Source organism: Coloeus monedula (genome assembly GCF_965178545.1).
Source record: "Coloeus monedula genome assembly, chromosome: Z".
Classification (NCBI taxonomy): domain Eukaryota; kingdom Metazoa; phylum Chordata; class Aves; order Passeriformes; family Corvidae; genus Coloeus; species Coloeus monedula.
In genome coordinates this window covers 73,275,343-73,291,642 of record NC_138822.1, presented here as the reverse complement: position 1 = coordinate 73,291,642, position 16,300 = coordinate 73,275,343, and the positions used below count along the sequence as shown (strand labels likewise).

The window sequence follows — 16,300 nt, the reverse complement described above, 5'->3', positions numbered from 1 at the left end:
ACCTTTGAGGAGGCTTCATTATTAAACAAACTCATACCCAGCAGTCATCAAAACAAAAAAACCCCAAACTACCAACTAAAGTAAAAGGTAATATCTTTATGAAAAACATTTAATATTAGAATAGTTTAAGGTTGATTCAGTGTGTAATTTCTTAAAATCAGACATGGTGTGATTCTTGGGTTGTCCTGCACAGGGCCAGGATTTGGACTCAATGATCCTGATGTGTCCCTTCCGATGTGTCCCTTCCAATTTAGTATGTTCTGTGATTCTATGATATATGCTTATAATTGCTGTCAGGACAAGCTAAACATTACTCTGCAATGTGAGTTGGTATTACAGTCTGAAGAAACAAGTAAAGTGGGATATTACTTCTAATGTTTTACAGATGTGCTTGGAGTAGTTTATACAGCTAAAAGATGAATGTTATCAACATAAAATTGTCAAAGGCATATCTTCTAAAAAGTGGTTGAGGGATAAATAAACTATTGCTGCTGCCTTTTTCCACATGAAATGAAGGATTTGAGCCAATGCATTCAATCATTTTTAAAAATGTGTAATGTAGAACACGTTAAATGTTCCAGTTTGAGCAACATATTTCTCTTCAATGGTTAATGTGAAGGTGAGCTAGATATTTTTTTTCAAATAACAATGGCCTGATAAAAAGAACGAAAGCAAGCCTGACAGTTTTAAATGTTATAATGCCTTAAGTTGCTATGATTTGTACTGATTTTACATTTGTATATCAATAGCAAATATTTTTCAAAGTTTCTCCTGGGTTTTACAGCATGACAACAGTACAGGTTAATCTCTGAAGGCACAGGACATTTATCTGATCAATCCATATAATCCTTCTTTCAAAGACACAGAGGCTTTGCATCAAAAACTGCTTAGATATTATGAACAATACAAGTTTTACTGAAACACGAAGAGTATTTTCTTCTATGTAAATACATAGCTAATCATTCCTCTAAAATCTTACTGCAATGTTTGATACTTCTTGTCTTGCAGGTTTCTCCAGTGCCTCCCACTGAAAAGAGTCCTCCACTTTTCTGAAGGGATACTGAGAGAAGTTAATTATAAAAGAAAGCTTTCAGCAAGATAAATGACTAAAGGTAACGGAGAAGATCCAAAACCTGGAAGTAGGATGGAACGAATTCAACAAGGAGTCCGGAAACGTACACTTTTGGCAAAAAAAAAAGTGCAGAGCATAACAAAGGACGATGTTAAAAGTTATTTAATGAGGAATGCCTTTGTGCTCTTCACTGTCGTTGCTGTGATTCTTGGTGAGTAATTCGTTCAATAGGAATATTCTGTTCTCAAGTGCATTTGACAATGACGATGTGACTGGGTGATTTGCATTACAAATGAGTTCCCAAATTCTTCTGCACTGATAAGAATGTTCTGGCTTGGAGAGTTTTGGCTTTGACAGCTGCATGAAGTTTAAGGAAGAGCCATTAAATTATTCTAGTTATTCATAAAAAAAATTTTGCTGAAAAAACCCAACCAGAACGGCTGTTTTATGAATTCTTCTCTTAAAGATTCAGATAAAATAACTGAATTGAGTGTTTTCAATTGTATCTTTTCCAACCAAAGCTAGGTGCAGCAAAATGCTCAGGAAGTAACTTTTATTTACCTAAAGTATCAAAAAATGAACACCTTGCAATGATGAATAGAAATTATCAATGAATGAAATGAAGAGATATTTCTAAGCAAAGACATATAATAAATAGAGCCTCAGTCTTTCCAGTTTTCCCTTGATAAATGCAAATCTAAGTTTATTCTCTCTCAGTCACTCACAATCTTACACAAGCATCTTTCAGATGCAATTTGGGCAACAATGGCAATGTTACTTATTCAAAGGACTGAAAGATAGCACCTGATTAAATGCCTTTTAAGAGTATATGGGGAGGAATCCAGTACAGCAAACAGCCTTTAAATTTGGAATGCACCAAAATGTAAATTCAAAATATTGCTACATACTTTGAATTAGCATTGGAAAGAGAACTTGATGAGAAAAACATGCAATTTTTTAAAACCAGTTTTACTTTAAATGATTACATGGTCACTTATGATAATTTTTCTTTAACTAGAGATTTTCAAAGTGGCTCCATGTTTCATGAAATAACCACTCTTTACAGGGTGAGCAAGAACTTTATGGCTTTACTATATGGCTTTCACTTTTCTCATTAGTTTAAAATACAAAATTGTGAATCTGCTCATGATGATGAAAAACCATATGTAAGGACCTAAAGATAATGGTATATATCCTTTGCTTATGTAGGGCCTAATGTCCTTCATAATAGTGCTCTGTATAGATCTGCTTGCTGTGTTTCTACAGCTCTTCAGGAATTGAAATTTTAGGGTTTTGACATGATTGTTGCTTGATGCCACATCAGCAGTGTTACTTTAAATTAATTTCAGGTTTGACAGTCTTTTGCTGGGAGACATTTATATTAATTTGCCTATTGGTAAAATAAAGTACTTTGTTGCTAAAGCAGTAATGTCAGTTTCTGATATTTATAAACAGTACTTGATAGTAAGTGGTTTTAATTCCTAATTAAGGATTTTCTCAGTGTAGAAGCCCTATTAATATCAGGGGTTAAAAATTAGGTGTTTTATCTACAATGGTCAGAAAAGGGAGAGCAAATTAAGGAAGTTTTGAAACACTATCCAACCTCAAAGAATGCAATTCTTTGGTTTTTACTTTTCTATACAGCATGTGACAAATTTTTCTGTTATTGCAATTTTTTCTCTATCATCTACCTCCAGTGTGGTTCCCACAAACTTGTCAATGTGGGAAATGAAATGTAGACTGCACAAGTGTTTTTGCAGTTATTGATGGTTCCAATTAACTTTGGATAACTGGTGACACTCTGCCCACTTCTCCACTACCGCCTACAGTAATGGCAGAAGATCAGTAGATACTGAAACACAAGTTGGAGAACTAATGAAAATGTGCAGCCTAGGATGAGCTGGCTGCTCCAGTTCTGCACATGAACCTGTAGACATATCCAGTGTAACATGCGGAAGAAAAAGTCTCATTACTACCAAAGAACGCTCAAAAATTTTCTTACATTTATTATTTGTGGTGAAATTTTGCGGTACATATGTATGATTAAAACAGTAATTTCATGGTTAATACCTCATAAAAATGTAGGATTTGGGGCTTTTGAGAGGTTTTTGCTGTTGTGAAAATACCCAGAAGTAGGGAACAGATGGCTCAAGAGTTTGGAAAACACTCACTGGTTGAACTCCTTCTGTCTAGTTTGGCAAGGACTAAGTTGTTATAATCACTTAGTTGTTTGGTGATCTGTGGAAAACCAGATGGTAGGCTTGATCCCTTTCCTAGCAGACAGTAATCAATGTTGCAGAATTAACCCACCAATTAGCACTACTGTCTCTCCCATTTGAGATGCTTAGATGTGAGTCCCGGTGGAAACCAAACTGTATTCAGGCCAGGGTTGAAACTTTTACAAGAAATAACACTTAATGCTCTGTAATCTGACATTTTTTAGAGCTGTCAGTCCAGAAGTTTTCATAGAGACCAAACCCAAGAAAAGGAAGATTTTACTCAGAGAGAGCAATGTTTCTTCAGACACATTTCTTTCACACCTCTTTTATCAAGGGATAGACATGAAAAAGCCTTTTTTAATAGAGCATTTCCTATTTCTTTGCTAAGGAGGATTGATTCTGGTAGAGGTTAAGTGCATAGGATCTTAGTTCCAGTACTGTACTTCATAATGGGGATTTGGGCTTGTGTCTGTGGAAACTTGCACTTTGTTATGAAATGGGTAACTACAACATGAAGTTCTTTCTGATGTGTACAGATATTTTGCAAACAGAATGAGGTTCTTCTGGCATTCACATGACAAGGTGAAATATAGCCATTTACACTAACCTCTGTTGTTGCTCTGATTCTAAACTGAATTCTAAACTAAATTCACTAGCTGCTACAATACCAAGCCAATTACTCATTAAAAACCTATTGATGAAGTTGCAAGAAGCTATAATTCATATTGAGAAATACTTAGAACTATTCTCTATTTCCTAAAAAATGCATGTAATGTCCTTCAGATTACACCTTCTGCATAGGTAGGGGCTGTCTAACACATTGTCATAATCATTGTTTCTATTTTTAGAGAAATTTAAGCTTTTTCCAAGCCCTTCGAGAAACTTTAAGAAAAGCATAGTTAGTAAGTGAATTATGATACAATTTTTCACATTCTTCTTGTACACATAAAGATATTATAAATTAGTTTTCTGCAGTCAATCTTGTCAAGACCCAATAGATGAGAACAATCATGTGAGACAAATTTGTGAGGCTGACCACTGGCAAATTGAGAATATCCCGATGGCCAGGAGCAATTTAAGGTAGGGTAGGGATCATGGTTGCTCATGGAAAATCAGCAGAAGTCTCACAAACTTTGGAGTGCTAGCCAAATTACCAGCAAGATCTCAGGCAGTGCCCTCTCTTCCACAGTACTTAGAATCATCATCCTTTATCAGCATGTCTTCATTGTTACATCCCATTTTCTGAAAAATGGCACAGGAACTCAGACTCCAACAGGACTCTAAATGTCAAAGAATCTCCTGTGGGTTCTGAGCTTGAAGGAAAGACCGAGATGCAGAGAGATGCTGAGCAAAGATCCTCAGAAGCTGTCTGCAGAGAAATGCTGTTTTAATTGAGGGGCTCAGTGAAATAGAGTCAGGTTGTGAAGCAAGTGCTATGAAAAGCAGTTTCTGAATATTAAGCTCCAATTAGCTAGCTAAAATCCTTTTGCCAGAGGTGTATGTTGCAGTTGTCTGCTGGCACATTCAAGGGGGAGGGGATGGAGCCAATTCTGTTTTCTGACTACCTGTTTCCCCAAAGGGAAGAGGGAATGCAGCCCTGGCTGTGTCTTTGAAGCCAGGCTTCTGTAATTGCCAGCAATCTCACAATAGGTGTGAAATGTAGATAAGCCCATACAACCTCTATTCTGCAACAGCATATACTTTGTGGAAGATTCCAAAACTTCCCAGCATGTTTACAAAAAATCTAGTTAAAAGTACAGGAAGAAGACAGGTGAGATGAAGGCCTTGTCAATGCATATTGTCCCTGAAGAAAAAAATCATAGAGATGAATAAAGCCTTGAAAGGATCCTTCATGACACAGAAAGCAAAAAACCCACAAGGCCCTTACAGTATCTGAACAGTGAAAAGATGTGCAGAGAAGCAGATTCTCCTATCTCTGCAACACTCCCTGTCTGAACAACAGTTTAAAGACTTAAGAGCTACAAGTCTGTGATATGCAGGTAGACAAAACTTGGGATAATGCCCACAAAAAGGAATGTTGAAGCAACATATTTTCTGCTATTAGCAGATCTCTGTATCTACTTAAGGGTGAGGCTGACGTACCCAGAGAAGGTTATTTGACCCCACTGTATATTGACATTAAACACTGTGACAATTCCTAAGGCAGCCTTGGTAAAATTTGCAGGAGAACAAAGTGAGGACCCATCACTGAAGGAGAAACAGTTGGGGGACCTGAGTTTTAGGTGAAAGAATATGCTATAAAGGGAGAGATTATACGAAGAAAAAAAAATAAGTTATATGCAAGAAAATCAAGATGGTTGGCTAAAGCAAAGGCGAAATTATTTTTATGCTGAACTCAGAGGCTGTCTGTCTCAGAGCTCTCCTAAAGAATCTACCTAGCACAACTGATTTCTCACTTGAGTGAAGAAACCTTCCTAAGTAATACTCTGAAATATTTGCTATCAAAACCTTTTTTTTTTCGGAAGGAGAAAAAAACATAAACAGACACCATAAAACTCAGAGTGACACTTAAAACTTCAGAAGAGATTATTCTTTTCAAAAGGAAGAAAATGTAGAGAAATCCAAAGAACTTTAACTCTGCTATTAAGAAGACAGCGGTAAAAGACTGTGAAATATGAACAGTATTCTAGTTTAACAGTTACTTGCAAAATAAAATAATGTTAATACATTATCACAATCCACATTTCTTACCATTCATTCTGCTGTTACTGAAATGAAACAGCAATGATTGTTGGACTGCCATACATGGCACAGAGTAACAACAATAAACTTGGCTACCTTGTGAATAACAATTAAGCATTCTGGAGAGAGCAGCTGTGCATAAATGCACAGCAAAAATGCAAAATCTGCCAAATATTGACTTACTTCTATCCTAACGCTCTAAATTGTCTAATCAGTGGACTTGGTAAGTGGTGTTCAAAAATAGTATGTCTGGTTGGTCATAAAACAGTCCAGAGAAACATACATTCACTGCACTCTTCATACAGATTGTCAGAAGGCAGTTGAGATTCTCAAAATTATCTCTAGAAGTTAAAAATATTTGTATTTATGTAATACTGCTTCTTAAAAGGCTATCCTATTTTAAGGCTATCCTATGCAAAATGCATCGCAGTAACTGCGTGAGACATTTAGGATGTAGTTTCTCAGAGAGTTTACAAGAAAATTCTCTGAATGCCATTAGAGTATGGCCATCATGCTAGGAGAAGATATGTTATAATTGAAACAGTAGTTATCTCAAAGATTCTCAAGAAAACTTTTGTAGTGACCCTGAAAGGGGACTGAAAAGACATTTCAACATGAAATAAACTAGTATTAGGGCTTGCCAACCCTTTCCATTTTTCAGTGGACAGGGACTATATATTTTGTGAAAAGCAGCACAAAACCATAAGCAAGATGCCAATGATTTGTATGCTGAGTAAATATTTTAAATTGTTAGATCCTTACTAGCACTTGTAAAGCTAGAACAAGCTGTCATTGGAGATTAAATGCTTTTAAGTTGGCCGCAATGAAGGTGTGGTTGAAGATGGTATGTTCAGTTGTTCATGAATTCCTGAAAATTTCATTCATTTGGCTTAAACTTCTCACACAATTTCTTGAAATAGCCAGGCATCTGAAAGGTTCAAGGGATTATGTTATACCATAGAAAAAAATGGTTTTACAAAACCCTTATCTTTTTAAGCGCATTTGAAAAACTGTACAAATAAATCCAATATAAAAGAGAAATAAACAAATGGGCTACATATCTTAGATGTTAACAAGGCTGCTACAAAAAAGTAAATGCAGGTATCGGGTTAATTTGTACCCTACTGTAGCACAGACTTCTAGATCAGTAGCTGAGACATACTGACTTTATTTTTTAATGCCTTGTTAAAGGAAAATCAGACATTTTGGAACCACCAAAATAATATAAATAATACTATAGTCACATTAGTTGTGTAAATCCTCCAACCATCCTCCCAATTCCTTTTGTTCACTGTGCATTTCCTTAAGATTTTGTATTTCATTTCATTTTCGATTACAACCCAGTAACCTTATGGTAACTAAACTTACAACAAGGCAGACACTGAGGTGCTGGAGTGAGTCCAGAGACAGACAATGGAGCTGGTGAAGAGTCTGAAGCACAAGGCCTGTGAGGAGCAGCTGAATGAGCTGGTGGTTTTTAGCCTGGAGAAGGGGAGGCCCAGGGGAGACCTTATCACTCTCTACAATTCCCTGAAAGGAGGGTGTAGCCAGGTGGGGATCAGCCCCTTCTTCCAGGTAACACGGGACAGGACAAGAGGAAAAGGCCTGAAACTGTGCCAGAGGATGTTCAGTTCAGATACCAGGAAAAAGTTTTTCATTGAAAGGGTTGTCAAACACTGAAACAGTCTGCCCTGGGAAGCAATGGAGTCACCACCCCGGGAGATATTTAAAAGATGTATAGATGTGGCACTTAGGGATGTGGTTTAGTGGTGGACTTGGCAGTGCTGAGTTAAAGGTTGGACTTGAGATCTTGCAGGCCAGTGATCTTAGAGGTCTTTTCCAGCCTCGATGGTTCTATAATTTGATGGGATTTAACATATTTCGTAATAGGTTTTTTTGCAGCATATTTACAATTCAGTTTAACTGCAGCTTTTGAGCAATGAGGCAATGCAAGTGATGATAAAAAAATACTTAGTAAGGAGCTAAGAAATTTCCCCCTCCCATACTAATTTCTCCATCTCTGTTGTTCATAGAATGTGCTATGGTGTCTACAAAGTGTATTAGAGAACAGCTAGGTTCCTCACCAAGAAGTCTTAAATTATTTATGGATGCAACAAATGTGGTTGGAGTGAGGAAGAAAGTATGGAAGACAGCAAAAGAATAAATGGAAATTATTTCAGAGAAATTTTGCTAAAATATGGATTATTGTATTTATTATGTCAACCCATCAGACTTGAACCTGTATTGATAGTGTTTGCACTTTCAATCAACACAATGAAATCACAGTGTGTGTAACCACTTAAAATCCATACAAGAGGAATTTATTTTGACTATAGATTTTGTGAGATGTTTTAAAATCAAAGAGTCAAATAATAGGTTTGATGAGCTGTACAACAGTGAAAAGTTAAATAATTAAATGCTGGAAAAGAATCAAAGAAAACCAGAAGGATACCAGGAGAATCAGGACAGCAACAAAATATTACTGCTACTCATATTCCTTGGTTGTTCTCCCATGTCCTTTCTTATAACATCAGTTATATTCACCTTTTAAATTCTTGTTCAATTCTCTACATTAAAAAAAATGCAATATATTGCTTGAAATTTGACATGTCTATATATTTTCTATTGGCATGGATAGAAGACCATAAATAGAAATGAGCTTGAGAGTTACAAAGTGTGTGCTTGTTTTTCACGTTTTACTGTAACTTGGCATAACTTAAAATTAATTTATCCAAAATAAAGTCTATAAAAGATGGGGCTGAAGTTTTAAGCATTATTTACACTGCAACATAATCTGGCCCCTCAAACTGGCATTTACTAAAATGCTTTGGTTTTACCATGCACAAGGGATAAATGAAAAAAAAGAGTAGAATTACCTTTGTATTACACCACCAATAATCAGGGAATTCTAGGAATACTGACCAAAGGTAGTGGACAAATAAGTCTACTACATATATTCTGATGTCTTTAAAAAAAATTTTGACTTGAGAATCCATACATTAAACAGACATGAATGTGCAATCAAGTCCTTCAAAGCCTAAAATGCAAGCAAAGGAAGCTACGTATGGAAACCAAATCTCAGAGCTCTGTGCCCTTGCATGCGCTAGATCTAGGAGACTGAACAGGATAACCACACGAGTCCACAACCTAAGCATGTAACTGCCTAAAACTTGCCAGGAGATACACAGACAGACAAACAAACAAACAGGTTTGCATTCTTACTCCCACTCCTTTCTGAGTCAGGACCATGCCAGACATTTTCACCCAGTGGAGATCCAGAAGCCAGAGAGTCCTCACCTTGGGAATGGTGTCAGCAGCACTTGAGGAGTTATGTTATTCTTTTCCTCTCAAAAGGCAAGTTACAGGAAGAGGGAATTCCACCATTCCTTTCAAGCTGTGTTATTGGGCAGAGGGAAACGCAAGGCTTCTAAAGACAAACACATATGCCAAGAGAGCAAAACGCAGCATTGTGTTTAACCTAATGACTAAAATGCTCACCTATAACAGGAAGCCCCAGGCTGTGAAATGAACCGGGGAGCAAGAACAGGGACACAGGGTATCCCAAGTCCAGATAATTGTGCGCATTCTGTGTGACAGTTGTGTTCATTTGTTAGTCCCTCAGGACTTAGCCTGGAATTAGGCAAATAGGTGTTTGGGTCATGACAATTCTGAGAAAAACACAAGCAGAATGGTGACAACTGAGGAGTTTTCCAAATCAAATTGAGCAGTGCCCATTAACTTTATAGATTTCCAGAACGAAGCTTTTTTTGTCTGGAGGGACTTTAAAGGTCACAGTTTGGACTCAGGTGCTTACTGTGTAATTAAGTATTATTCCAGGTGCAAATTTCCATTTGCCATTTTTGTGACCTTTAAGATAGGAAAATTCTACCACTCTGAATAACTCCTAACAGTGAGAAGAGAGGTGTCATTACCTATACAGAGACTACATGTAAATTAATCATCTATGCTACAACATATCTTTCAGATGAGTTAACTCACAAGAAGTAAGGCATGATATCTCTTTTTAATCAACTGAAATAAAACATTTCTTGAAATTCATGTGTTGTAAGAGGCTGTTGGCAAGTAAAGAAATAGATGAAAGGTTCTATTTGGGAATAGTTTCACAGCCATACTGAGGATTTTAGGGATGAAGTGGCTCATAATCAAACATCTAGGGACTGAAAGCATCCTAGTTATCTTTTAAAAAGATGGTAACACGATTCCATGAATTTAAGCCATGGACCCAATTTTCTTATGGAAAGAATTCACTGAACAACAAATCAAACATTAAAAGAGGTGTTAGGGTAAAGCTTACACCTGATTTGGCAAAAGTCTTGTATTCTACAACAGGAAATGTTCCCTCTCAGTCTATCCAGGTTGTTTTTCTCAGCAAAATACTGGACAAAAAAGATCCTTTGAAATCTTTTAACAAAGTCTGCCATGTGATACGTTCCATGATCCAAATAGGTCTGGCATGGGCATATCTTGATTCAACAAAATACTTAAACCTCAGTGTCAAACAAGTCATTTACAGATTTAGACTATCAGCACTAAGCTAAATTAACAGGTGTTTTTGTAGGAATTAAGAGTTGGACTAGTTCCATAGAGATATAACTGCATAATTAGAATGTCCTGCTAATGATGATACAAAACTGCATATCGAGACAGTCCAACCTAAAATGAACTCTCTGTAGTGTGTGTGCAAGCTGGAATTAAAAAAACAAAGGCAACTCTCCATATCTAACTTCAAGGTCTCTGTCAAACTACACCAGAAGTTCCTCAGAGTAGAGCTCTGTTTTCTGTGCATGTTTGCACAAAGTTCTTGGACCTGAGTGATCTCATTCTCACTGTCTGTGAGTCCTTAGTGCTACTATACTGTAAAAAAGACAAAATAGCATGGATGGGCAGCTGAAACCATAGCAGGGAAAAGTAAAATTCAGTGCTGGTAAGGAATGTGTCAGCTTCCAGCTGAGGAAAAACAGGAAAGAAAGAAACTTAAAGGCAGGAAATGTACCTATAAACTTTCAGAGCACAGCTTTTTATCTGTTTTGATCTATATTTTGTGGGAGTAAATACAACTTTTAAAAAAAACTTTAGTCAAGAATGTGAAGCAGCAAAGTAAAGCAGGCATAAAAGAAATAGTTATTATAGTAACTTTGTAAAGTACCGAGTAGTACCATAACACTAAATACTACTTTATAAAATATAATCTGACATATATTGTGAATGCCTGAGCTTTTGTATATGCATAGTAAGAAATTATTCTTATATTTTCATGGAATTCTTTGTTATTTTTTGCATCAGAAGTATTATTTAATGTAGTTCAGAGACTAACAAGAGTACATAAACTAGGCATAGTTTGTCTTTCAATGAAGTCTCTTGTCTGAGGATGAAATCAGGAATAATGTCCCTATTCCATTAAGAACGGTCTGCTTCAGTGCCAGCAGTGAAAACTCCTCTTCGTTCCAAATCCTCTACTAATGCCCTGCAATTACTTGTCTTAAAAATAAAATTTGAAAAAAAGAAAAGGGAGAGAAATCAGAGGTGACAAACAAGGGATAAATACAGAAACAGTTCAAGGAAGACAAGTGAAAAAAAAATTTAAAACATTTAAAGGCAAACAGAGAAGTTGAAGTTGGATAAAAAGAGACCAATTTTTTGGACATGTTCTCAAAGGAAGAAAATTACTTCCTAATTGGGGAAGACAGGCAAATGAGCCAAACAACTAGAGACAAAAGGGAAAAAGTGTATGTCTAACACTAGGGCAAAGAAATAGCAAAGGACAAATTTCAATGATTTCTAAAAAGCCTTTTTAACAACACTCAGAAGCTGTTATAGCCTCAGATTTGGTGTCCAGTTTAGGCAGTATCTGATCCAATTGTGGCTTTACTCATTGCTTAGTTACATCAGTTCTTACAGCTTCAGACTCTCCTTTCCACTTGCAAGCCTTCTGTCCACAAAATCCAAGAAGATTCTGTGGCTGCAAGCAAAAGCATCATGCAAGTGCCCAGCCATAGCTGTGAATTTGTTTCAGGAATTCAGGCTCCTCCAGAGTGGGGCAGAAGGTGGCAGGCAGAGTGTTTTACTAATTTTTAGTTGGGAATTAAGTGCCCATGTATATCTGTAAATCTAGCTCTGAATGCCCCCAATACACATTTATTATAAAATGCCTCTTCGTCTTTGCAAATTGTAACTGAATACTGGTGTTAAAAGCCTGGTATGGGTCTTCTGGGAAAATAATCTCTCTTACAGGATAAAGCAAACCCTCGGGGCCAAGTTCAGGGAGCAGGTGTTCTCGAGGTACTGTGACTGCAGGGCTGTGGCTCTGTATCTCCCCAGCACAGCTGTGAGCACCATGGCACTCCTGTGGCCCCTGAGCAAAGGTAACACAAGGACTTCTCTTCTGGTCCAGTGGGCAACTCTCTGACATCAACGTGACTCTTACTTTGCTATACACTTGCTTTTCTCTGGACATGTCCCTTTTTGCAGATCCCAGATCTTTTCCAGATCCCAGTCATGTCTAGGATATCTAGCTCTTCCACACTATTTCTCCCGTGACTCCTCTCACGGTATGTCTCAGGCAAAGGAGAGGTAACTGCTTGTGTTCAAATTAACCCATATTCCACCTTAATAAAGATTCTAATAGAGTAGCTTGGAGCACAGGTCCTTAAGCTCTCTGCTACAATGTCATAATGCAGTTAAAACCTGGTATTTATGTTCAACAAAATAGTTTCAAAGGGAACATACCTTCCTACCTACATAAGAAAAACCAGAAAGTAAGGAAGGAGGGGTGATATATCAGATATACCAGGGGGAGAAGATTCAATATAAAATTACGAAACAAAAACTATGAAAATCAAAGTCATGCTGAGCAAATTGTGTGATTCTTGTGGCAAGCAAGGAAAGAAATTAAGAAATGGATTTTGTCGGCAACTTGAAGTATTTCTTATCACTAGAGAAGTAATTTACCTGTTTGTCTCAAGTAAATACAGTTGTAGACTTATCTGAAACTGGCTGTTAGAAGAAAGGTGTCAGAACAAAATGGTAAATTAACCAGAAACAAATGACCCAAAGAACAAAAGCAGTCATTCCAGAGCTCTGCAGGAACATAGGAATGAAATGGCTGCACAGCTAACAAAAATATACAATGCCCCATTAAACTGGTAGAAGCTTGATTCCCTTCATGGCTCTTGCCCAATTGTTGTTATAGACCAAAATGTTATCTGCTTGCTGGTTACAAGATTTTCTGGAACTGGACCATTAACAGCTGTTAGTCTAGAACAGCCTTTAACTCAGTGTAAGGTATTCTTTTTTCCAATTATTTTTTAAGTTTTCTATTTCCTGCTGAAAAAGCAAAGGTAATTCTGTACCTCATATACTAAAGAAAAGGGTATTGATATGGACCTCATTTAATAGTGTTCTGAGATTTACAGTAAAAAGCAGAAGTGTATATAACTCTCAGTGGTGTGTTCTGATTGAACTGGCAAGCACTGATAAAGAAAAAGCACTTCTTGCACCATCATTGATATAACACATAGTAATTTCCTTTTGAAATATGTTTAAGTGATGTTTGGTCAATTGAGAATTGCAACTGTCAGAATTTTGTACTGCTTGCTTGAAAACACAGCAGAGAGTGTGGGCATTGTAAAAAATGTAAGTTTGAAATAATTGTATGGTCTTAATTCCTGTGTGATTCTGAAATAAGATAGAGACCAGAAGCTCGTAAGATTTCATTTCAATAACTTAGTCTTAAAATAATGAATTATTTGAAGTAATGAAAAAGGCAATCCTTTCTCTTTATTAATTTTTTATATATAATTCTTCTAAGTGGGCCAGAAGTATAGACTTAAGCTTCCCTTAAGTTCTTGCATGAATGTTTAGATGTAAGTAAAGTCCCATCTTCCTTCTTCTAAGAGTTATGGTTTGGGGTTTTTTTTAATTGATGTGTTGTTTAAAGTCATAGGTAGGTCTGCCACCCATTTCATATATGCAACACAAAGAGTCATGTGAAGGAGCCTCCACTATTGTGACACCAGGGCATTTTTGTGACACAATTGAGGACTTTTATCCAAGGAGGATTTTGAACCTCATTTTCAAATTCAATTAAGGAAATTGTGTGAATTTTTTTTTTTTTTTAACCAGCTATCTCCATAACATATCTGTTCCAAAAAATATTACAGAACAATTTTTGTCTTGCTACTTCAGACCCTGATTTTATTGCTTACTTCATCACACTTTCATGCTAATCCATTTAAGACATTTTTCATGGAAGGTTGTGTGTTTCTCAGACATACAAGTATGTCCATAGTTTTTAAAGCCTGACACAAAGACTTTATTTTTTCCTTTCTGGTACCCAGCATCTAGAACTGAAGACTGTAGGCCATTCATCAGTGTGTTCCTATTTTTGGAATAAGGAATTCTAAAATATACCTACAATTTTGCAATTTCCATGCCATTACCCTAACTGCCAGAATTATTTTCACCTTTTGCTCCTTGCAAGTTTTAAATACTCTTTTCACTGTAGCCATACATATTGAATTTTATTTTGAACATCTACACTGGTATAAAATCAATGCAATAAAATGGTTTATCTTGTTAGATTGTTCTGATTGTCATCAGGATTATCTACAAATAAATTTTTCCATAAACTTAACTGTATCACTGACAAGAATAGCTCAAAAACCCATTTATAACTCTAAACTGATTTGCTTTTTCATTATGAACTGTGTACATTATTTAACAATGTTTCTGTTATACACTGTACATATGTATAGAATTCAGCTTGTTAACTTAAACAGGCACTACTAATTTTTGTCCAGAAAAAGCCTAAATTCTGTTGATAAATCTACTCTTTCCTGCAGTGCAAAAATGGTACACTATTAACCATTTGAGAAGTCAGGCTCTGATAGTGTTGATTAGCTGATTTTTTCTGTTACAAAGGGTAGACAGAAACCTGCACAACAGGTTGTGGGAGCTTGTTTCACACAAGGCTTTGTCTCATTACAATTTTCAGAATTAACCTGAAACTTGAAACTTTTACTGAGAAAAGCCGCTTCCAATATTTAGCCTTCCCAGTCTTGGCCATGAACAGTACTAAGCACTAAAACTCCTGCCACACACAAAGCAGATAGTTGATGGAATACTGCACACCTCCCAAAGGTTTAGTGCCTCCCACAAGGCCTTGGTTCAGGACTTTATTTTGATGCTTTGTCATTGCTCCTGTTTTTAAATCATCATTATATGCTGCTATCTCACTATTTCAAGCCTGTGAATGTTGGTTCCAAGAAGTTAATTCAAAGAAGACAAAGCTACCTTGCCAAATTTAACTTTACTGTTTCAAGAATTTTGTTAATTCAACTTTGTCAGATGGGATATTATACCCACTATCTAGTTATTCAAACTCGGAACAGAAAATGAAGTTCAATCTTAATTTATTCTAAGATCAAGGGGGACTGGTAAAATCATGCTGCTCTGCATTGATTATCAAATGCTACAAAAAGGAAATAATTTGCTTAAATTTCTTCTTGAGCTACTAAGACGACTGTGTGAATACAATCAATTTTCAGAAATATCTGTGAAACAACTGCTACTGTGTCTATATTTCAAGCAGGTAAACTGAGTCAGAGAAAAGTTCTCATGTCTTGGACATGACTGCATACAAATCAATAGCAGTGCTAAGACTGAGGCTGAAGAATTAGTAGCTGTTGTGTGTTGACCCATTTCAACATAATGCACTACCAGGGCACATTTTTTTCACATTGCAGAAATTCCTCCTGTAAACTGCAGTGCTGGGCAACCCTGTAATTATGCATAGAGCATGTTAGGATAAAAAAAGCCAATAATTTTTGGCTCAACAGGTTTACATGGCACTTCAAAAACTCACTCTCACTACCAATAATATTCATTAAAACAGCCAACTTAGGTCACTTGGATGTACTGCTTGGATGGCAGTGGAACAGATAATCGAGCCCTTATAGCATAGCATAAGGACTAGTTCTTATAGCAGCCTCAGAAACCCTTACCAACCCCAGTGAGGCTTTGTACTAGTGCAGGGATTAATTCATGTGGAACTAATTGCAGGACTATGGCCTAAGTAAGAAACCAGTCTAGCTCTATTTGCTTGTTACCCAGTTGTCAAAATGTAGTGCTCATTAAGTGCAGAAACAAAAGATCCAGATGGATTCTTTATATTTGAGAAATGTGTTTCTCATACCAAAAGAAAATAATGAGTATCTCAGCAGCAGAACTTAAAACTTTTTTGAAAAGAAGAGAAACTCTTAGGCAGGTCTTTTAAACAAGAGTAATT

The 16,300-nt window shown here is 36.5% G+C and overlaps 1 protein-coding gene across 4 annotated transcripts in view; it reads left to right on the top strand.

Annotated features, from left to right (window-relative positions):
* Positions 1-1,102: 1,102 nt before the first annotated feature.
* Positions 1,103-16,300, top strand: part of SLC1A3 (solute carrier family 1 member 3) — a gene marked incomplete at both ends in the record, with an annotated part of 59,351 nt that continues 44,153 nt past the window's right edge. For all 4 annotated transcript variants that reach the window (XM_082301370.1, XM_082301371.1, XM_082301369.1 and 1 more), the window contains one exon: positions 1,103-1,283. In XM_082301370.1, the coding sequence (XP_082157496.1) occupies positions 1,103-1,283 (181 nt within the window). The remainder of the gene's footprint in view (positions 1,284-16,300) is intronic.